The following is a 25,558-nucleotide window of genomic DNA, read 5'->3' on the forward strand; positions in this document are numbered from 1 at the left end:
AAAGAAGGGGAGACATCAGGAATTAAAAAACCATGAAAGATGAAAAAGAGTTTGAGGACAAAGAAGGAAAAAAAAGGAGAGTTTAGATTATAATGCTTCATTGCCTTCTCTTTGCTGAGAGACTGATTCGAAGTGTCCCTTCCTCTTTCCTAGATACCAATGACAAACTTGGCTGTTCAGCTGTTCTCTCACTCTTGCCACATGATTAACTTTTTCTGATTAGTTGCTGAACAGTTTCTTCTATGCCATTTCTTATAAGATCAGGTCATAAAATCTGTTATAACTAATTTGTTTCTTCATCAATCTGTATCTCATTCAATTTTGATTAAAATATGGGGAGAATATTTGCATTAAAATCAAACTTTGCTATTGAGTTATATCCTGAGGTTGTTAAAGGTACTTCAGTTGTTCAAGAAAACTGAGTTCTTCCTCTTGGTCCTATTCAATTCTGGATGTATCTCACTCTCCCTCTGAAGTGCCTTTCCCAGACATGTATAATGATAAATTAACCCAGTGGACTAGCCTTCCAGTCTCATCTTATTATAGTCTGGGTCTTAGGTATTTTTCATCCATTTGTTTTTTCCTGAATAAATTGTTAGAATAATTTCTTTTGAGAAGAAATTTCAAAAGACTTTTGGGGTATCATTCTTTCATTGTCTTAATGCAAAATGATTCTTCTATACCAATGGCACACATCTCCTTATTTTATGTCTCTTATTTTATATCTGTGTCTATAGACTTAATTTCCTCTACGGTTACATTTCTCAAGGAAACTGTGCAAACTGACATATGGGCAGGAAATTCTTTTTGGGAGAAAATTCATCAAGCCTATATTTTTCTCTATATAATCCAGTTATATTTTGTGATAATTTGAAAACAAAATAGGTTTTTTTTTTGTTTGGGGTTTTTTTTTTTTTTTTTTGCTGTGTGGTATGATTAGTGGAGAGAAAGAGAACTAGCCTTAGAATCTTGAAGACAGGGGTTCAAGTTTAGCCTCTTCGACAAACTAGCCATGTGACCCTGGGCATCTCTTAATCTATCATTTCCCCAGCTAAATCTTAGACCATGGGTTGCACAGTAGTTACTAATCTCTAGTGACAGAGGGAAATTCCTTATCAGGGAGTTCACTGCCTAAATAAAATCTCAGATCTAGCCCAAAACTAAATCAATAAACAATAAACAGAAGAGGAATCTTGTATTTTCTATATCTTTCAGTCAGTGGTGTGACTATGGAGATGAAATCTGTTACAATAAATTGCTTGCAAAAAATCTGTCTTCCTTTTTCACATTTTCATTAACATTTCCTTCAATGTGTAGGGATTATGTTAAATGCCAAAATAATATCAAGATTTCCAGTTAAAAATGAAAATCAGACCAACAGTTTATTTGGTAGCATATAAATGAGACAAAGTTGTTCTAATGACTAAAACTGAAAAACACCCGCTGAATTTGGTCAGTTCAATTTATACATTGATAGCAGCATATTTATGAAATGTACAATAATTTTTTTTCCTTCTTTTTTTACAGATTGTCCTAAATGGGGCACAAATATATTTCTGCTAATTAAATAGTGTTTTGAAAACCAGGATAATATTTCTCAAGGAACAAAAGACCAAGTTTCCATTAGGTGATCTCCTATTTTAGTCTTAGACACACATATATACACACATACATATACACATACAATAAACCCTGCAGGCAGCAGCACATTGTTCATAAAAACAGTGTATCTCACTGGTCACATGCCTCTGAGGCTGAAGAAACAAGCAGCCAGTTGCATGCACAATTAATCAAATATGGGTGCAATTAGTTTGTGGGTACAAAATTGCATGAACATTGAAAGGAGGAGGCCTAGTTGAATCTCTTTGAAAATTTGCCCCAACTAGTTCATACTAGATATATTTTTAAAATCACTCAAACTCCTTGCATTTTTGTATTTGGTAATAATATTTTTATTATTGTGAATTAGTAATGTTGCTTGAAATCATCATCTGAATAACATCTGTAGAATTTGGATTCTTTGACATATAAATCATACCAGCTAAAACAGTATGTCAAAAATAGAAATAAAAATTCTATGTTAAGTATTTGAACATTGGATAAAACAAAATTGCAATCCCCAAAATAAAAGACAACACATGTTTTGGGAAATGACACTGTGAAGAATTAAAATGATCACTTTTGGGACATTTGCTGGTATTTGTTATGATTGCATTATATTTAGAACAAGTTAAGTTTCAACTGATTAGATACATCATCTTAAGATAATGTAACTAGGAAAAAAGTGTAAGAGAAATTCACAACTCAGTCATTGTGAAATGTAAAATGGTAGAAGATATACCATTGACTTTGATTATACAAAATTTATAAGATAAAATTTAATTTCCAAGGAGGAAAATGTGTTGCATTCTATAATGAAGGCACTGTAAATTTACCTTTTTTCCCCTAAAATCTTTCTATTTCTCTATCGTATAGATAAAATCAAAATTGCATACTTTAAGGGGAATTTGCAATCTATGGTTATTCTTTAAATACTCCTTTCTTTGTCCAAATCTATGTGTATCTGTCTTCATCATTTAATCAAACAACACATTTCAGTCAATATTTTTCAAGGAGCAAAGAACCAAGTTTCCATTAGGTGGTGTCCTATTTTAGGCTTACACACACACACACACACACACACACACACACATTTTGGTTGTAAAATTAATTGCATTGTATTTTGAAGGTCAGTCAGGAATTAAGCATGAGAAAAACATCAATTATCCCAAAAGTGTGTTTCACTGATGGTAAGTGAAATGACATTTTGGCAACTGAACCATTGGCAAAGTGAGGTAATGGATTCTAATCTGGCCAAATGGCTTTGCGATGTAATAGAAAAACAATGTATCCCCAGCAAATCTGAACTAGTCAACAGTTCCACCAGGGTTCTGGAATCAACTGTGTGGTTAGCAGTAGGAAAAGATTTCTCCTAATGCCACTTACCATGATCTCCCCTCCCTTTGGCAAGAGGGAATTCTGGTATCAGGGAAGCCTTTTTTTGACAGCAAAAACAATAATATTCCTGTAAACACTGCCCAAACTCTTGCCTCATTTTTCTTCTTAGTTTTTGTGCTTTGTGGAACCTAAACAGGGTCTTACAGAGTGCTCTGTACACAGTAAGTGCTTAACAAATATTTGCTGAAATTATTTCTTCACTAGCGTCTTATTATAACACTGTCTGACTTAAGATGAAATTCAGGCTAAACTGGGTCCATCTTGGGGTTCATGCCCTTACAAGACTTTAGTTAGTGAAGAACTCAATAGGACTTAGTTAAAGGGTAGCTTATCCCATAAGGCATAGATGCTAAGACAACTTTGTGGATATTCGAAGTAAACTTAACTTAAATGGACAGAAGGACCATCTGGTGGTAGAGGAATTCCAGTAATTGTCTTGAACCAGCTTAGTTAAAGAGCTATTGCCTTGATTTAGTAGTCAAAGTGGAATTATACAACTTTGTGATGGTCATAAATCACTATCTGATGAAAATATTTAGCTGTACACATCAATGTCTCTTATGCCTGTGTATTTGAGCACACCTCACTGATTAGGGTATCACAAATCATACTGCACAATGCATCGATCTCTCCCTCCCTTGACATTACTGTAATTCATTATTTAGAACACATGTTGGTGAATGGTTATCCGCACGTAGCTGGCATGGTCCAATTTATAAACTGTGCATGCGAAATTGCAATTTGCCTTACCCACTTAAGAAACTTATTGTTTCAAGTTCAAGCTGTGGTGTGAAGTTCATGCCAAGTCTAGACTGGCTTCTGAGTATTTTCTCAGATCTTTTGGATGAGAGAAGATCCATGAGGGGGTCAATAGGACAGGGCAGCAACCATGGATCTAACCCTTCCCACAATCTCCATGACTCTTTTAATTTCCAAATGAAATCCTTCTTTGTTGATATTTATTCATTCTCTATGCTAGGTCAAGATGTGAGAGGGTGTGGTGTGTGTGTGTGTGTGTGTGTGTGTGTGTGTGTGTGTGTGTGTCTGTGTGTGTGTGTGTGTCTGTGTCTGTGTGTGTACACTCTCATAATGGGTGATTAGGGTCAGGAAGACAATAAGGGCAGAGACAAACTATACTAACACAGTATTTAACTTAGAATTGTCTAACACCTCATGCCTGTGCCTGAGCTTGAAGTTTGAAACTGGCCTATTAATTTTTCTTTTATAGAAGAACTTCATTTATAATTTTCAATGCAGAGCTATATATGAGAACATGCAAGTACACATCCTTTAACTGCTGGTTAAAAATGTTTTTACAATTAAAAGAAGTCTTTTAAAAATGTTAATCAGGGGGCAGCTAGGTGGTGCAGTGGATAGAGCACTGGCCCTGGAGTCAGGAGTACCTGAGTTCAAATCCAGCCCCAGACACTTAGTAATTACCTAGCTGTGTGGCCTTGGGCAAGCCACTTAACCCCCATTGCTTTGTAAAAAAAATGTTAACCAGTATAAACTTTCTGAATAGATCTTGAATCCCAGAGAGATCTTAAGTGACTCAAAAATATCTCAACAACTTAAAAATATATAATCAATTTTATTATCTATCATTTAAAAATATATACCATGAAAATACTTATCTACAATGACAAATATATGACTATTTTTATATTGGTTTAAAGTAATTAAAATAAAAACAAAAACAAAGGAAGGACATTCATTCCACAGAAATACAAATTTCTCAAAGCAAAAACATTTGCTTCATTTATGTCCTGAAATGAATAAAACAATTCTATATAGATTTATATAAATTTTTTTTTCTAAATAGGCATGTTATGCAGGTGAAGACTCACCTTTGGTGTCCCCAGACTTACAGATCTTTAGTTCAGGTTGGGAAATGGTTGCAATGTAGTCAGATGACAGAGGCTGTAATCCACAGGTTTCCTCTGGGTGAATCTTCAAACCACAATCCTATGTGAAAATAATTTGAATTATATGACATAGTAGACATCATAACCTGTTGTAAAGTGGATAATTAATGTAGGTACATAACCTTTATAGATAAAGAAAGTCATTATTTTCTTTAATCATTAATGATGATAATTTCTCTTTCTTCCCTCCCCCAATTATAATTGACTTAACTAAGGTAGTAGATGACTGATTTGGTTTCATTTGTAGCAATCATTAGGGGTTAAATATTGATTTTAACTATAAAGTAATCCATCTCTAATGGATATTTCTTAGATTTACCACTCTATTTGTGATAAATGATGTTTTTAAATGGATGGATACTTTTACTTCTAGAAGTTACAGATATGTATCTATATATCTATACATCTATCTCTCTATCTCTATCTCTATCTCTATATCTCCATCTCCATCATCTCCATCTCCATCTCCATCTCCATCTCCATCTCCATCTCCATCTCCATCTCCATCTCCATCTCCATCTCCATCTCCATCTCCATCTCCATCTCCATCTCCATCTCCATCTCCATCTCCATCTCCATCTCCATCTCCATCTCCATCTCTATCCCTATCTCTATCTCTATTTAGTCCTTTACATTCAAAGAGAATGAATGCATAAAGTTACCAGCCTCACTCTCTCTTCCAGTCACTGAAGTCCAGTGGCAAGACAGAAGTAAGGACAACTGCTGATGATCCCAGATGTGGAAGACCTTGGTGTCTTTGATTCCTGACCAAATTCTAAGCACTTGACCTCAGCTGCCTTCATGCCCATTAGAACAAATTATTCTTGTCTGTCAATTCTACTGCAGAATGTCTTCACATACTTGGGGTAGACATTTCCCTAACTCACTGATGGATTTGAGGACTGTCAATTACCCTCAACCTATGCACAAATTTTTCATGTGTATATTTTTGTCAGTTAATGTGAGATGGGAGAGATTTAGGGAGTTTATAATTTGGCACATGAGTAGAATCAAATGCATGTAATTTACCTTGAAGCATATTCTACATATAATTGACAAAAATAAGCCCAGTTATCACCAAGTTTAAAGATAAAGGCAAAATCCCATTACAAAGAAAGTTCTGTATGATGCAGCTGTTTCCATATTCCAGCATATGGTCCACAGTAACCATGCCATGTTGATCTTGTTACAATAAATTTTCTATGTTGAGTAATTGGTCACACCAAGGACTTTCTTTGAATCTCCATTTAAATAGTCGTTATAACACATAGTATTTGAGTATGAGCTAGCCTCACCACAACTCTATTACTCTGCATCAGTAAATAATTTTATCATTTAATTGAATTTACCCTTTGCCACTCCACAACCACTAATGAGATTTCTAAACTCAATACAAAACAATCCAGGAAATTACAAGAAGAGGTGCTATACTTTTTAGCTTTTTCTTTTGGATTCCTGGTTCATATAACTTTAACATAGTTTCATCTTCAATTTCTGCTAAGTGTCAAGGAAAGTTGTAATGAACTTTACTAAGACAAAATTCCACTTGAGCCAAAAATTGGAAGCATCACACTTACAAGAAAATATCTGCTATATTCAAGTATATGTATGTGTATGTGTACATGAATATGATCTATGATATATATGTATATGCAAAGGACAGAATGGTAGAGTAGATGGGGTCAGTCTGGTAGTCAGAAAAAGTTCATTCCTGCTTCTGCCAATACCTTTATCACTTCTCACTTCTTGTTGGAGACTTTTATAACACACACACAAATGCACACATACACATACACATACACATACACATACACATACACATACACAGGCACACAGTCTATAAAATTCAAGAAGCCTCAGTGGCTAACTGTTGTCTCTTAGATCAAAGTCTCTTCTACCTGACCTTTAAAGCTCTTTGCTATCTGGTTCTAACCTATGTATCTGTGCTAATTACATAACACACTCTCTGATATACTCTAAATTCAAATCAAATTGACTTATTTCCTGTTCCTTGTATACTTTCTATCTCTTGACTCTTTGCCTTTCTTTGCACAGTCTATTAGCTTTGTACAGTCTATTGCCTTTATCATCCCACTTTAAAATGTGAGTGCTTACCTCCATCATTAATCTGTATATACTTCATATTTTCCCATTACTTATCTATTTGTCTTCTCCTTTCCCAAATGTAAGTTCCTTGAGGACAGGAAGCACCTAATTTTTGTCTTTATATTTCCTTAACTGAACATAACATGCAGGACATAGTAGGTATCTCATAAAGGCATGGGGCATCGAATCAAAGTTGAGGCCAAGACATTCTAACTTTAAAAGCTCTCAGGCAACTTCCTAGAACTCTTCAGTTATAGTTAAGTTGCTAATCATTATACTAATATCCATTGGAACAAGAAAATTCCATACTGGAATTTCCTCATAAAATATGCACATATTTATATGTGTGCATATAAACATATCTATATTATATATATTTATAAATATTGACATTCATATACACAATTCTAATAAACACATTTCTAATTCCATATTTCCATATCTGTTATTTGGCAAAGAAAAAGATGACCAAAACTCATACTTTTGAAAAGGATCTCTTAGTAATGAAAATGAATTTCAGTGGGAAAATATAAGGTATTGTTTAACCAGAACTTCAAAGACAAGGACATCTTCTCCCTCATCACTTATCTAAATTACAAATATTTAGTGCCTTCAAGAAACTTACATTACTGATTTGCAAATGCTTTAAAAATTTTTTTTACATTACTTCTCCTTTCACCTCCCAGACTGTTTTGTTATGTGAGGATGCAATGCAATGACCAACTCAAATTGAGCATCCATGATGCTCCAGTATCCTGAATTATGCAGAAATAGCCTCACAAACATAATAAATTCACCAATCAAATAATTTAAAAATGATATTCATGTTTTGAAATTTTGGTTTGATCTATTATAAAGATAAAAGAAAACACCAGAATTTGTTCTTCTTGATCTTGTTATTGTGAGTCGACCAACTAATCTAATGAGTTTGCATAGAAAGACATTTCTATCCATTTGATTAAGCCCATATCAGCAAATGGACCAATTTCTAAATATGAGTCATAATCAAATTGAGTATAAGAGAAATTTGGTAAAGTTAAAAGAAAAATAAATTACTGCAGTCATTTTTTTTTGCAAAAGTGTGTATATTCAATGTTTTCAAAGTCATTGAAGCATAAGATCTTAGAATTGGAAAGGGTTTTAGATATTCATCTAGTTCAAATCCACATCCAGGCCATGAATCATTTTTTTGACTGTATTTGAATAATTAGGGCATTCAAAGACTTTTACTTCCACTCCATAGTTCTTATAGGATGGCTCCAAATAGAAAGTTCTTCCTCATATGGATCTCAATTTGCTTCTTTGTGACTTTTCACATTGTCTTCTGACCACTGGAATAATCTAATGCATCAGAAATCTTTTCAGGTATCATTCTATGATTCTGTGATACTAAGGGCATTCTATTTTACATCAGAATCCATCAATAGGAAGATGATAATCATGTCCTCCAAGGTTTTTAAAACTGTCCTGAACACTCTTACCCTCCTTTAGTCTTTTCCTCCAAAGACAAAGTTTTTAGATTCTTTACTTTGCTGTTTGCCCTCTTCTGGATATATTGTCATTGATCAAAGACTCTGCTAAGTAAATGTGGTGCCCAGAATTTAACATAATACTTCAGATGTGGTCAGACCAGTACAGAGAACAATGGTTATATTACCTCCTGTGATCTGCAAAGTGCATTTCTAATAATGCATTAGACTTTTTTTTTCTTTTTGCTAGATCACACTGTTGGCTTATAATCAATTAAAAAACCTCAGTTCTTTTTCACATGAATGACTGTCAAGCCAACCAAGTCTCCACATTCTGGACTGGTACAACTAAGTTTTTGAACTTTTAAACTTATTCCTATTAAATTTCATCTTGTGAGTTTCAGCCCAGAATTTCAACTTAAGATAACTTTGGATCAAGTCTGTCTTCTGATGTATTAGCTAACTCTCTTACCTTTGTGTCATCTGCTAATTCAATAAGGATGACTTTTATGTATTCATTCAAATCACTGATAAATACTTTGATGAGCACAGAATCATAGTACTCTGCTAGAGATGTCCCTCCAAGTTATTATCAATCCATTAATCAACATTTTTTAGGGCTTGATTGTTTGGTAAGATTCACCTCACTCAACGATCCACTTTACTCTGCATTATTTAAAGCCCATATGAAAGTTTGCTGAAATTAAGATAGCTCCATATGGCATTCCCTTTATCTATCAATCTGATCTTATCAAAAAGGAACTTTAATTAGTTTTTATAATATGCTTATAGAGAATATATGCTTGGTCCTTGCAGAAAACCTATTTAGTGAATTCTAGACTTTTCCCCCCTGGGAATCATTGTCTAACTTTTCCTTTTCTTTGTTCTGGAATCTCCTTTAGAAACAGAAGCAGATACATTTGCACAGATGAATTATACCCTCAAGTGACTGAAAGAACATGCATCTATGATCTTAGAATGACTTCTGATATATTTGCTGTTTTTTATCTCCAAAGATTATTAACTGTCATTCTAAGATCAAAAACCAGACTTTTCTGATATCCATGTCAGAAACAAGACTATAATGTTAAACAAGCAAAATTAATCCAGCATCAAATCATATTGTCGCTGAACAGTGTTGTTGCAATAGAGCCCTTCTAAAGAAGAATCACTGCTTCCTGCAGATGTGAAAGCTGATTAGATATGAAGACCTGTCCCATAAGCTCAAGAAGAACATCAGAGGAAGACAAATTCCAGTACCCTTCATTATCTTGGGAGCTGGCCAGCTGTGCTATATCCTCTAGTAAATTCCACTTAGATACATAAAATATATATGTTAGAATTTTCTTTAAATGGTTTAGTGGTGAAGTTCACCATATTACCATTCATATAAGAAAGTTTTTTGCTGCTAAATATTAGGGAAAGAGTAGGTCAGAAGTATTTTTCCTAGGGTGCTAGATTTGAAGTCAGGAAGACCTGAGTTCAGATCTACTATCTGGAATCTTGGACAAATAATTTAGCCTCTGAACATCAGTTTTTTCATCTGTAAAATGAAGTATGTATTAGATTATGTGTTAAATATTCTTTAAGTTCAATTCTATATATATGATCCCATGATTCTGAAGTTAATTCATTTGATACAGGATTTATACTAAAAAGGAAACTTTTTTGAATCTCTTATTCTCTTGGGTTCTATTCACTTAAATTCAACAGATAATTAACTCCTATTGTGTTATCTTCTAATTGCCATATTCTACAGTTCTCTTTCCACTATACCAGTTCCCATTTTTCTTGACCTCTTTGTAACATTGGAAATTATCTACTCTTTCCTAGATAGTTTCTTCTCTCTAGGCTTTTGTAGGACTACTGTCTCTTGGTTCTCTTGTCTGTGTGCTACTCCTTCCAATTCCCTTTGGTTGATGATCCTCCATAGATCCTCCCTAGATGAATGAAAAAACAATTACTCAGACCTTAATATGTACTGGGTAGTGTAGTGTGAGTGTCATTTTCTTAGACACTCCTCTCTCTACACACTTTCCTAAAGACCTCATCAGTTCACTAAGGTTTATTATCTCTATGCAGATAACTCTCAGATACATACAGACTTTTCTTTCCTTTTACCTCCATATTTATATCAACTGCTTATTGGATATTTCAAAATGTGCCTATCCTATAAACATTTTACATTCAGTATTTCAAAAACAGAACTCATGAGCTTCACATTCTGAAACTCCTCATCCTCCCCAGCTTTCTTATTTCTATCAAGGGTCTCACAATCTTTTCAGTCTCTCAAATTTGGAGTCAATATTGACTTTTCACTCTCTACTTCCAATCAGTTTTGCTTATTCTGATTCTAAAATATCTCTTCAATCTCTCCCCTTTTCTTTACTCACAGTGATATTAGCATGGTTCAATCAATCATTAAGCATTTATTACATATGCTATATGCTAGGCTCTGTATTAATCATTAGGGATACAGAGACCCCTTGTCTAGACTATTGAAACAGCCTCCTTATTGGTCTTCCTACCACAAGTCTTTCCCATTCTCTGCACAGCTACCAAACACATCTTCCTAAAGTACAGGTCAGATTCATTCACTTGCTCAATAAACTTCAGTACTTCCTTATCACCTCTAAGACCAAAACCAAAATCTTTTGTTTGGCATGGGAACTCTTAACAACTTACTCCAAATCTACCTTTCTTGATTTATTATATAGTTTTCCTTTTTCCTTTACTATTTGATCTAGCCAAAATGAATCTCTTGGTATTCCTCACAATTAAGATTCCATATCTTCTCTTAAAAAATACAACAGCTAGATGACACAGTGATTAGAACATCAACCCTGGAGTTGGGAGAACCTGAGTTCAAATCTGCCCTCAGACACTTGGCACAAGGTTATCTCCAGGAGTTCTGATTCACATCTGGTTAGATGACTCTGGAGGAGAAGTGAGGCTAGTGATTTAGCATAGTACCCCTTTACTCAAATCCACTTCCCTGAAGTGATGATTTTCTTCAAGAAAGGACAACAGCATGACTCAATGGGAAGATAACAGAAAATCTGAGTTCCAGTCAAATTTGTGATTATTACTATTTGCATGACTCTGAACATTTAAAAAACTTTTCTGTGTCTCAATTTCCTAATCTATACAACCAGGAGATTAGAATAGATGGTCTCTGAGATCACTTCTAACTCTAGAACTAAGATATGATCACTTGTTCTTGCAATGTACCCCTTCCAATTTGACCTCTTTAAGGTTTGGTTTCCTACAAATTTTAGCCCATGGTACACTTCCTGAATGAAACTACTCCTTTTCCACTACCCCTCCCAAGCCAACTGCTTATACTTTTTCCTCAAATTACCTTACATTTATATATATATACATATATATGCATATATATGTGTATATATATATATATATATATACATATTATCTCACTCAATAGAACATACACTCTTGGAAGACAGAGATAGTTTCATTTTGGGTTTTGTAACCTTATAACCTGGCATAGTGCCTTATGCATTGTTGTTGTTGGTTGTTGTTGTTATGTAGTTCTGGAAGAGGATCACTGACATACAGAGGGTGATGTCTTTACAGTTTGTGAGTTGGACTTAAATTAGCCAGAGTTATATTAAGTCATCAGCCTCACTCTCTTCTCCAGAGTCATCAGAGTCCAGTGGCAAGACAAAAGTCAAGTTGACTTTTGAGTGACCTTGATTTTTTTTATACTTTTTATACTTTTTATACTAAAGTCTTTCCCAGGTCTCAGTTTTTTCAGCTTACATAGTAGATACTTCACAAATGTTTATTAATTAATTGAACAAAGAAAATATGGAAGTGAGATAAAACTGAGAAGACAGAATCAGAGATTTAAAGTTGGAAAGTGGAAAAAACTTAGAGGCTATCTAGTCAATAACTCTTTATATAAAAAAGTGAAGTACAGAGAGAGATTAATTTGTTAACAATTATTTGAGGCAGGATGAATCCAGATCATCCTGACTCCAAGTTCTGGGCCCTGTCTACTATAGTATATGTTATACTGCCTAAGGGTAGTGTAGATGTCACATTGTGGAAGTACTTGAACACTCACTATTTGGTGGGCAGTAGGGAGGCATGGAAATATTTTGAACAGAAGGCTTGTACAATTAGATATATGCCCAAGAAAGATAAGTCTGATAGTTTGGAGAAGGAAGAAAATAGGAATAACAAGTCTTATGAAGGACCATTATAGTAATTCAGGTAGTGGGAATAATCATATGAGCTATAGTAATGTCAGTAAGAGAATAAAAGAGAGATCCAATGTGAAAGATCTGTGTGAGGCAGGAGCAATAGAATACTGCAATAATTGATTAGTTATGAAAGGACAGTTTTGAGTAATAAAAACACCAATAAGGAAGACTGGGTGAATAATAACAAAGTCATTTAATAAAAATATTCAGAAGGAAGAATTTTGGGTGAGGTGGGAAATTAAAGAATAAGTTTAGTCACGAGCATGTTCAATTTGAATGACTGAGAAACATGCAGGCAGAGTTGTAGTCAAGGGAATGAAGTTGAGGTTGGGAATACAGATTGGGAGTCAAGTACATAAAAGCAATTAGTTGAAGTGGAGCTTTCATGAACTGAGAGAGGGAGAGGGAGGGGAAGGAGAAGAGGGAGGGGAAGGGGAGGGAGGGTCACTGATGGCCTTTGAAAAAACAATTTGCACAATATGCTAGAGCAAGAAGCTAGATTGCAAGGGAATAAAGAGAAAACTTGTTAATGAAGAGGAAGTAATATCAGGTGTAGATTGATGCTTTAGAAATTTTGTCTGTGAAGAGGAGGAGGTAGATGGAACAGCAAATTAAAGGGATTGATGGGTCAAGGGAAAGTTTTGCAGGATTGCTGATGCAGGATCTTGTTTATAAACATATGAATCCAGTGGAGAGGGGGAAATTGAAGGTGCTTGAGAGGGAGGAGTTAATTATTAGAACAAATTCCTAGAAGATGCCAGAGGGAATAGAATCAAGGATAACACTAGAAGGATTAGTTTTAGTTAATCTCCATTAGAGTTTTTCCTTTTTAAACAATGGTGCTTTTCTAAAAGTCTCAGGCATATACATATATATGACTGATCAGCTTTGCCCATTATTAATTTTAGACTTCCATGGTATAATATACACATACAACTATCTATCTCACATAATTTCTTATTGCTTTCTTTTATTAACTAAGTCTACCTTATTGTCTAAAATTAAGTCCACAGTAGCAGTACTCCCCTTTGCTTCCCCTAATTTCTGAAAGATAAAATTGTCATTTGACTGAAAATTTTATCAATTATTTTGCTTTTAAGTAGAGTAAGGTTTCCAGTAGATGTCTAAATACTCCAATCATTCCATTACTACATTTCATCTTTGTGTCAGATTTTAAACTTTATTACAAAAATATCATCCACATCCTCTGTTTAGCTTGGTGGTATATAGTATATTCTTTTAAGGATATAGATTTTAGTTTTCCTTTCTCTTTAAAGTTCATTTTGTTTCTTGAATTATACTTGGTGTAATCTTGGGCTATTAATTTTGTTCATAATTTTCTTCTGTTATCTTCACCTGACATCTTCTAGGGCATTCCTGCTGTTCCTTTCTAGATTGTATTGTTTTCTTAAACCTTAAATCCTTTCCTGTTATTTTATCTGGGAAATTTCTTTATTTTTGCCCTCAAAATTTAGTTTAAAGCTTTCATATTAAGATTAACAAGGCTCCTGCCAAATACATTGCTTCCAGTCTTTTTTGTGAGGCATTCTATCCCTTGCCAAGAGCTTTTCATTATGGTTATTGTAAGCCATTCTCCAGGAAACCAAAGCCAGCTCTTCAATACCATCTATATAGCCAGCTGTTCACTTCCCATATCCTCCTTTCTTTCACAAAGCCACGACCTTCAAACAGAAGAGATGAAAACACCAGCTGTTCCCCCAAGTCCTTCAGTTTCCTACCCAGGACTTCAAAGCCTTCAGAGATGCATTCCAGGTTTCTTCTGACTGTATCATTCTTTCTCATATGAACAGGCAGATATAGGTAGTGATCAGTAGTTTGATGAATCTTGGCAAGCTATGCAATTTGTCTAGGATAAACACTACAGGAAGACAGCGCATAGACTTTTTCTCTTAGTGCTATAATAATAGTTCACATTTATAAACCCTTTCAGAGTTTAAAGAGGCAGCATGTCCTAGTGTTCAAAGAGTTAGTTTGAAGTCAGGTAAATGTGTTTAATTCCCATTTTTGGCAAGTACTGGCTGTGAGACTCTGGGTTAGTCACTGAACCTTTCAGTGACATGGGCATCTTTGTAATTTTTCAGCTGTGAAATAGTTATTGATCTTCACTGATAGAGGAAATTCTCCCTTTGGAGCTCCCATCACCAAGGAAATCATGGGTCCAGATCTTATCCCCTTTCTGTCAGAACATATAAAATGATTCCCCTATAACACTATAGTTCAGATAAGGAAAATGAACCCCAAGTACATTAAATAATTTTAATTAATTAATAATTAATAATATTTTAATTAAATAAATTAATTTAATTAAATAAATTTTCAGCGTTACATAGCCAATGAAGTGGCAAAATCAGAACTCAAAATCCAGGTAGGTATTCTGGCTTAATAATTTGTTACTTTCTGCTTGTTTTATTTTATTTTTATTTTTTACTAAACTTTGCTATCTTTCTCTGAAAGATAGCTCTCACTTGGAACTCTTAAACTAGTCTTTCAAAACTATCACAGCATTTGCATCTTAACTTCATTTGTCAGTTTGGTCAAAAACTTCATTACCTTATCCTGGCCCCAGTATTTCTTTACCTTCCTTTCTAGTTCCATTCATACTTCAATCCCTAGTAAAGAAAGCAAGAAAGTTGATATTCCAGTTCTTGAATGAACAATCATTAGCAATTTTCTTGGTTGAGTGGAGGACATCATTTATGGATCTGATAGTATATTTTTATCTGATTTAGATAAGCTCTGAGGTGTAGGTTAAAAAGTTAATATACTGAGATAATGTGGCAAGGTGATGGACTATTTCCCAAGATATTTGGTAGAATATTAGTTTGAATTTAACCATATCAATATGTAATAAACAAACTGATTTTTGGAAAAAACTTCAAGTTAGAGCATAATCTCTGAAAGAACAAGGGCTATATCTTCTTTGCCTTTTTATCTCCTCTTGTCTAAATATTAATTTAAACATTTAAGTTTAAGTTTGAATGGAAAATTCTTTCTAAATGACCATCCTCTACTGTCCCACACCTCTAAGAAAAGGAAAGGCAGAATAGAATTTCATTGTTTAAAAGTTTATTTGCAGGTTCTTTAAGAAAAATAAAAAAACCATGTATAGAGTAATTATAATAATACTAATGAGAAGAACACTGATCAGAAGCCAAAAACTAGTAAAGACTAATTTTGGCTCCAGAAAATTGAAAATTAAATATAGTAGGTATAGAGGTGGAGTACTATAGGAGCAGAATGTTACTCATGCTGTCAGATACAGGTCACTTCATTGGTTGTTTTAATTTAACTTTTTTTGTTATAAGGGAAAAGAAAGAGTCCAGTTCTGGGAGATAAGCTAGGCCTGGATGTTACTGATAAAAAAGACATCAAAAATCAATTTTTATAAAGAAAGAAAATGAAATGAAAAATATTTAAGTTTTTTTTACCTCTTTTCTAAAATGTAAATATGAATTTGAAAATTGCAGTTATATAGTTTTAGTTTGTAGTCTTCATTGTTTAGTGTTGATTACTTATTTCAGTAGATAACTTGACAATCTACTATTTCACTTCAATTATTACTTTTAGTATATTACTAAAATAGTCAAACTCTTGAAGTGATAGGTAGGCATTGCTTAGGTTATCAAGACACTAATGTCCTAACAAATGATCCTATCATTTAAATAAGATAGATGTGTGTTTTTTGTGATAAAGCTTGATCTTCCTGCCTGATTTCTTGGTCTCAGTTTCCTTTATTCATATTATTATTCACATTGTAATCCACATGGCTTGCTAATTGTGAATGAATCTATAGCTCTGTCTTTCACTTTTTTCTTTTCTCTATATTCTTCTACCTGGTGACCACTGGTAAAGAACTGGGCTTGAATATAAATGTGAGTGTAAAAGGTGAATATAAATCCTGTCTCAGAAACTTAATGATCGTGTGACCATGGGCAAATCACTTAACCTCTGTGAGCTTTAGTTTCCTCATCTGTAAAATTCAGATAATAATACTTATTTCATACATATATATATATGTATAATTCTTTGCATATTTTAAAGCACTAAAGAAATACTAGCTATTATCACCATCACCAACTCCATCACAATCATTATCATTGTTATCATCATCATCATCATCATCATTGTCCCATTGTCATCACTGTTGTTACCATCATCATAGCACATGGGTTTAATTACTTTCTCTTTGCAAATAACTCCCTGAACTATTTTTCAATTTTAGTCTCTCTTTTGAGCTCTAGCCCTTATATAACCAGCTACACATTGGGAATTTTGAACTGGATAGATGAAGGCCTCTCTCATTTAATTTGTCCAAAACAGAACTCATCTTTCCTCTTTAAACTCTCTCTTCTTTTGAACTTTCCCATTTTAATGAAGAGCACCATGTTAGGTGACATCTTTATTTACTTGCTCTCATTAATCCCACTTAGTCAATCAGCTGCCAAATCTTATCTTTAATACTTCACAAGACTCATATCCATTCTCTCTCTCTCTCTCTCTCTCTCTCTCTCTCTCTCTCTCTCTTTCTCTCTCTCTCTCTCCCTTATTTCAGAATTCTCACTTGGACTATTGTAAAAGTCTCCTAATTTCCATCATTTAACCAGAACCTACTTTAAAAAAATCTTCCACTAACTTTCAAAATGATTTCCCAAAGCATAGGTCTGATCATATCATTCCTCTTTCAGGAAACTTCAATGGTTCCCTATTATCTTCATGAGTTCTGCTCTATGAGCAAATATAAACTCTTTTTCATTTTATTTATTTTTTTATTTTAAAAATATTTTAGTTGTTTTCCAATTATATACAATATTAGCTTCTACCTATCATTTTTGTAAGGTTTTCAATTTTACAAATTTTCCTCCACCCTCCCTTCTCTCCTCCCATCCCTCCACAGATGGCAATCTGATAATCTTTTCATTGTTTCCATGCTATACATTGAACAAAATTGAATGTGTTGAGAGAGAAATCATATCCTTGAGGAGAAAATAAAATACTAGAGACAGCAAAATTATGTAGTACATAAGACACTTTGTAAAAAAAAATGAATGTAATAAACTTTTGTCTTTGTTTAAATACAGTTCTTTCTCTGGATATAGATAGTATTCTCCATTGTAGGTGCTTAAAATTGTCCCTGATTACTATGTTGATGGAATAGGCAAGTCCATTAAGTTTGATCATCACCCCCAAGCTGCTGTTAGAGTGTACAATGTTCTTCTGGTTCTGCTCATCTCACCCAGCATCAGTTCATGCAAGTCTTTTCAAGCTTCTCTGAATTCCTATTCCTCCTGGTTTCTAATAGAACAATAGTGTTCAATAACATATATATATATATATATATATATATATATATATATCATAATTTGTTTAGCCATTCCCTAATTGATGGACATTCACTCAATTTCCAATTCTTTGCCAACACAAATAGGGCTGCTATGAATATTTTTATATACATTGTTTTTACTCTTTTTCATGATCTCTTCAGAGACCCAGTAGTGGTATAACTCTTTCATTTAAAACTCTTCACAACCTGGTGTCCCAACTTACCTTTCCTACATTATTACAAGTACATAATTTTTTTTAGTTTTTTTTTGTGAGGCAATGGAGTTAAGTGGCTTGCCCAAGGTCACAAAGCTAGGTAATTATTAAGTGTCTGAGGCTGGATTTGAACTCAGGCAATCCTGACTCCAGGGCCAGTGCTCTATCCACTGCACCACCTAGCTGCCTCACAAGTACATAAATTATGTCTGGCCATACCGACCTTCTTGTCTTTCTTTATAATCAGCATTTCATTTTTCATGTTGCACTTTGCATGGACTATCCTCCATGCCTGCAAAAGTGTTTCCTTTTAATCTATGCCTCTCAGAATCTCTATTTTCTTTTAAGTCTTAGTTCAGGTAATATTTCTTATTAAATGGAGACTTTCCCAATAAACCTAGCTTTCCCTATCATTTCCTTCATTACTTTAAATCTATTTTTATATCAGGGAGACTGGCCATTGTGGGCCCAGTCAATGGAATATGAACACTGAGTTTGTTCTGTATAGAGAGGAAGGCTCTCTGTTATTCCCCATCAGACCTTTCAAGAAGTTGGTTTCCCAAGCCTTTAGGATTGTCAGCAAGCAGATCTTCCAAGGACTGAGACCTCATTGGTCAGAATCATGTGATTTCCCCTCCTATTTAATAGTATTTTATTTTTTCCAATTATATGTAAATAAAGTTTTCAATATTCATTTTTGTAAGATTTTGAGTTCTAAATTTTCTCCCTCCATTTCTTCCTCCCTCCATGACAGAAAGCAGTATGATATAGTTTATGCATGTATAATCTTGTTAAACATATTTCATATTAGTCATGTTGTGAAAGAAGAATCAGAACTTTGATGTGCATTCAGACTTCATAGTTCTCTGGATATGGATGGCATTTTCTATCACATATCTTTTGGAATTATCTTTAATACTGAGAAGAGTTGAACCTATCTTAGCAGATCATCATTATAGTGGTGCTATAACTATATACAATATTCTCCTGGTCCTGTTTGCTTCACTCAACATCATGTCAAATCTTATCAGGCTTTTCTGAAATTTGCCTGTTCATCATTTCTATTAGAACAGTAGTATTACATTACATTCTTATATCACAGCTTATTCAGTCATTCCTCAATTGCTGGCAGCCTTCAATTTCCAATTATTGCCACTACCAAAAGAACTGCAATAAACGTTTTTGTACAAATAAATCATTTCTCTCCATATGCCTCACTCTATTATATCTCTTTGGGATACAAACCTAGTATTGGTATTGTTAGATTAAAGGGTATGCCCAGTTTTATGGCCATTTGATTGGAGTTCCAAATTTCCCTCCAGAAAGACTGGATCAGTATACAACCCCACCAACCAATTTTCCCACATTCCCTCCAACATTAGCATTTTCCTTTTTTGTCATATTGATAAATCTGATAGCTGTGAGGTGGGTACCGCAGAATTGTTTTAATTTGCATTTCTCTAATCAGTGGTGATTTGGAACATTTTTTATATGGTTATAGCTTTAGTTTCTTCATCTAAAATCTGCTCAGAATAGGGTACTTATATATGCTTGTACTTATATGTGCTTATGTTTTCCTTTATAGAGAAGACATTGTTTATTTTTGCTTTTTGTGGCTTGAACTCTTAGAACAGCACAAAGTATAGACTTGATACTTAATGAGTGCCCCAGGGTTGGTTCATCAGTTTAGATAGAAAAAGTGACAGAGGTCAATTCTATATTAGCAAATTTAAGTGGAGCGTTGAAATAATTATTTGGAGAAGTTAATCCCTCCCACATTTACTTTTGATTGAAATTTCTAGATAATAATGACAAAAATATGCTTATATTTAAATTCTCTAAATAACAATAATAATGATTGCTAACATTTATGTAGTATTTATTTTGCAATAGGCACTGCACTAAAGTGCCTTATTATTATTTCATCTGCTCTTCACAACAGCTCTGGGGTGGATGGTATTATTATTCTCCCTTTACAGATGGGGTAACTGAGGTAAACAGAAGTTAAGTGATTTGCTTGGGGTCATGCAGCAAGAGTCTCAGGGCAAATCTGAACTCAGGTCTTTAGAACAATAGATTATCCACAAAACCACCTAGCTGTTCCAATTCTTCATTCTACTTTACAATGGCTGATATATATCCACTTGGGAAATGTAGCTATTATCTATGAGTAAGACTGAATGTTATGTCTTAGGAGATTCTACACTAGAGGTAATCATAATAGCAAAAGGAATATAAAGTTTATTGGGATAAATTTTGAAAGTAAATTTTTTTTTAGTTTATTGACTAGAAAAGTAAAAACAAAAGTGAAAAATGCAAAAGAATGGGGGGGGGACACCTCAGAGAAAACACTAAGACTAAGATGAAAAATATGAGGAAATAAGTGAAGTACTTTGAAGACCCATGGAGAGGACCTTACAGGCAAAAGTGATCAAAGGAATACTGAAAGAGAAATAAATTAAGAATCTAATAAATGAGTGCTAAAATTTCCTTGTAGAAAATGAAATATTTGGAGTGATTTTTGAAAACTTTGAATAGACTTTCTACCAATATAGGAAAAACTGAGAGATCAAACATGACATTATAGAAATGAAAGTAATAGATGATCAAATGGCTAATGAGAATTTTTATAAAGAAAAAAGAATATAGGGGAAAAAAGAAACATAAGAAAAATTAGCCTAAGAATTTGTGCCCTAGCTATATACAAATTAAGGAAGAGTGACAATGGCAGAAAGAGGGAGAAAAAACAGAGACAAAAAAATGGAAAAGGATAATGATTGCTTGATCTATTAAATGAGGAAAATTAAATTTTGGGAGTTAATGATGCTATTCTAAATCTTTTATTCATCCATTGGAAGCGAGTCCATCATGAAAATTTTATATCTATCCATATATATGCATACATACATACATATGTGTATATGTGGATTATAGATTTAAATTTAATTCTGGATGCCCTAAAGGCCATTTAGCTTAGTGTCTTTATTTTAGTGGTGAGGAAACTGAGGTCTACAGATTCTTGAAGGTAGCAAACGGAATCTGAACTAGGGTTCTAGCACTCCAAATTCATTACTCTTTTTATAATACCATGTAGAATAAATTTGATCCCCAGAAACAAGAGATAGTCCATGGCTATTTAATTATTAGAAGTATCACAAGAGATGAAAAAGTAAGGAGAAGAAAGAGGACTGAGGTCTGGGAATAACTTGCCAACATAACAGCTATAAGGCTAGACATTTAATTTTTATGGATCTAAAAGCACTTATTTGAAATATGAAAAGGTTGAATTAAATGGTTTTTAAGGTCTTTTCTAGAAGTAAAAAAAAATCAGTGGTTCTGTGAAATAAGACTTTTGCAAACCACATGTATTCAAGACTATTTAGATCATAAAACTTAAGAAAAGTAAAACCACTGATTTCTTTGGGGTTTTGACATATAGAAAAACAACATTATCTAGTTTTAATGCGTTTTGTTCAATGGTGGCTCAAGGTTTGACCAAACTGAATTGAATCAAACATACAAAGTTTCTGATTTGGAGCTCAATTTATATGAGATTTCACAAAGAAGAAAGCAAATTCCTGCTTAGCTTGCTATATACCTGAATATCAATCATTTTTCTGCTCCTGCAATTATTTTCTCCATTTAATCTTCTATGCTTAAATACATGTTCTATGAACTCTTTCCCATCTGGCTACAAACATGTCTCCCCAACTCTAGAAGATTCTCCTCTGTGCTATCCCAAGTTTCTCCCTGCCCCTCTTCATGACAAATTTCTTGAATAAATGATTTATCAATTTTTTCCTTTCCCATCTCTTCTTCTTCACCCCTATTTTCTGTCAACCCTTTATAATTTACCTTCCAGATGTTACTAATTCCTCTAATCACCAAATCCAATAACCTCCTAGCCCTTATTCTCTTTGATATCTCTCTAACACTTGACATCCCTTTCTTCTATGCTCTCAGTCTTTAATTCCAAATCTCTTCTGGTTTTCCTTCTGCCTCTCTAAACAGGTATTCATTCCTTATATTTCTACTTTACCTTCACAAGTTTCTTCCTGGTAAATTATATATCATTCAAATGCTATCTTTTCCAGAATGCCTTAACTAATAACTCCAGTAAATAATCATATTTTCTCATTTGGACTTCACATTGCATTTTAATTGGACATCTCCAAATGTGTATTATGAGGCGTCATAGGTATCCTAGTGGAAAGCATTGATCTTGAAGTTAAGAAACTGAGTTCAAATCCTGTCTCCAACACTTGCTAGTTGTGTGTGCCTGAACATGTCATTGAATCTCTCTCAGCATTAGTTTCCTCATTTATAAAACCAGGGTAATAATGGGAACTATCTTACAGGGTTATTGTAAGAATCAAATAAGATAACTTACATAAAGTGTTTTATAAAACGGAAAGTACTATCTAAATCCTAGCATTATCAACTACTAGTATACACTATAGACTATTAGACTATAAGTTCCATGGTAGACTATGAGTTCCATGAGGCAGAGACTGTATCTAGCCCAAATTTTCTATCATCCCTTGTACCTACTAATGCTCTGCTTCTGGTGGATAGTTAAAAAATGCATTCTTAATTGAAGTAATTGAAAATAGTCACTATGTAAGAAGAAAAAAAATTTAAGCCTAAGACAGAAAGAGGAATGGATATTTAGTCAGACATATTTTAGAAAGAGTCAAACAAGATAGAGTATCATAAGAAGTGACAATAAAAATCAAGGTAAACCTTAATTTTGGTTTTCTCAGAAATACACATCTTTTTTTTAAGAAAGATTTTATTTTGAGTTTTACAATTTTTCCTCCATTTTTGCTTCCCTCCCCCCTACCCTGACAGAAGGCATTCTGTTAGTCTTTACATTGAGAAACACATATCTTCTTAACAATATATCAGGGCCTACTTAAATTTAGAGAAAATACATTTGTTTCAGCATTGAAAACATCACTTTGGAGCTTGTTAAAAAGGTTCTATGAATTTAGGTGTCTTCTGGGGGAGAAGTGCTAGGGTATCTACTGAGAAATGGGATCAGAGAGTCTTACACTTAATTAACTGACCAATTGGCGAAGTCATTTTCCTGGGTGCTTTTTCTAATAAATTCATAATTCTTTTATTTGAATTTTAAATATTTAATTTAATTTTAGCTATAGTACAATTGCATTGTACTTTACACAATAGATTTATTTCTTTGTGATTATGTTCATAAAATCATAAGATGTTGCTGCACATAGTAAAAAGTGTTTCATTTAATCCTTCCTGTTTCTTCCCCCAGGTTAAAGATGAAGAAACTGTGATGCAATGAGAGGAAAGGAGAAACAATATTGTGATATAATGAATGAGCAAAAAGCACTCTCTTTACAGACAGAAGACATGGGCTCAATCTTGCCTGATACTTCCTATTTGCATGACCTTAGTCAAGTCCCTTAAGTTTCCTGTATTTCTCATATGTAAAGTGAAGGAATTAGTCTAGATGACCTCTTAAGTTCCCAGAAACATTATACTGAAAGAAGAGCGATTTCAGTTAAAAAAAAAAATCCTGCAGAGTTAAAAAAAAAGACAAGGAGAAAAATTCAAGATCACTTAAGCACTGGTAGGATAATGTAGAAGAGAACTTGGAATATGACATTCCAGGAGATAAAGGAGATCAGATTATTGTCAAGAATCAAGTAATTAGCAAAGCTAAGTATAATCTTACAAGGGAAATAATCTTTAATGAAATAGAGGGCTTTCAAATATTCCTGGTAAAGATACCAAAGCTGAGCTGATATTTTGAACAATCAGAGGCAAAAGAAATACAGGAAAGTAAATAGATGAGAAATTGGAAATAATTATTCAATGAAATGATTATATTCAAATGAGACAGAAAAAAATTTGTCCCCTTTAGGCCCTTAATGTTTCAAGACTCATGTGTGTGTGTGTGTGTGTGTGTGTGTGTGTGTGTGTGTGTGTGTGTGTGTGTATGTGTATAGGGGTGGTAAATAATTTGGAGAATCTAGGGACATTTTTAATATTTTTTGGTGATTTTGGAGAAAAAGAAGAAGAAAGGGAAAAGCCTACATTAGAGAAGAAGGAAAGGGGTAGAATTTATTTTTCTTACATAATATGGCTATTTGAATCTAGATAAAGATGGGGGGGTGGTTACAAATGAATCTCCCTTTCATTTGAAGTATATAAACAACTTTTTAATATATTCATGGTTTGGTGAAGAAATACATAAGACTCAATAATGAATCAGGTGCGATCTAGGAGAGAGAAAAAGGGATTAAGAAGGAGGGTAGAGGAGTGTGAAGGGTCCAATAAGATTTTTTTTTGCAAGGCAAAGGGGTTAAGTGGCTTGCCCAAGGCCTCACAGCTAGGCAATTATTAAGTGTCTGAGGCCGGATTTGAACTCAGGTACTCCTGACTCCAGGGCCAAGTGCTCTATCCACTGTGCCATCTAGCCACCCATCCGATAAGATTAAAAAAAGGAAGGGTAAGAATTTGTGATTGGGGGTTAGGTGAGGGGAAGAGAATAATGGAATAGAATCAGACTGTACAGATAACTAGTATTGAGTATAATCTTTTCTCTTTTAATATTCTCATTTAAAAATCTATTTTATTTTATTTTCCTGACCATTCATCAAAAATTTTATTGCTTTCTTTTTTTAAAATTTTTTGGAAGATTTTATTTTGAATTTACAATTTTCCCCAGTCTTTCTTCCCTCCCCCCACACTCCCACAGAAGGCAGTCTGTTAGTCTTTACATTGTTTCCATGGTATACATTGATCTAAGTTGAATGTCATGAGAGAGAAATCATATCCTTAAGGAAGAAATATGAAGTGTGAGATATAGCAGAATTACATAATAAGCTAACATTTTTTTTAGTTTTTTTTTTTTTTGCAAAGCAATTGGGTTAAGTGGCTTGCCCAAGGCCACACAGCTAGGTAATTATTATTAAATGTCTGAGGCTGGATTTGAACTCAAGTATTCCTGACTCCAGGGCTGGTGCTCTATCCACTGTGCCACTTAGCCGCCCCAAGATAACATTTTTTTTTTAAAAATAGTTTTTGGTCTTTGTTCAAACTCCACAATTCTTTCTCAGGATACACTCCACAATTCTTTCTCAGGATACAGATGGCATTCTCTGTTGCAGATACCACCACATTGTGCCTGATAGTTGTACTGATGGAATGAGCAAGTCCATTAATGTTGATCATCACTCCCATGTTGCTGTTAGGGTGTACAATGTTCTTCTGGTTCTTCTCATCTCATCTTGTTCATCAT

The 25,558-nt window shown here is 33.8% G+C and overlaps 1 protein-coding gene across 1 annotated transcript in view; it reads right to left on the reverse strand.

Moving 5' to 3' along the window:
* CPED1 (cadherin like and PC-esterase domain containing 1) overlaps window positions 1–25,558 on the reverse strand; it is a 407,812-nt gene that overhangs the window by 51,700 nt on the left and 330,554 nt on the right. Inside the window, exon 18 of the mRNA XM_074193820.1 lies at window positions 4,845–4,962. Within this exon, the coding sequence (XP_074049921.1) occupies window positions 4,845–4,962 (118 nt within the window). The remainder of the gene's footprint in view (window positions 1–4,844; window positions 4,963–25,558) is intronic.

This window comes from Macrotis lagotis, chromosome 7 (genome assembly GCF_037893015.1).
Source record: "Macrotis lagotis isolate mMagLag1 chromosome 7, bilby.v1.9.chrom.fasta, whole genome shotgun sequence".
Classification (NCBI taxonomy): Eukaryota; Metazoa; Chordata; class Mammalia; order Peramelemorphia; family Peramelidae; genus Macrotis; species Macrotis lagotis.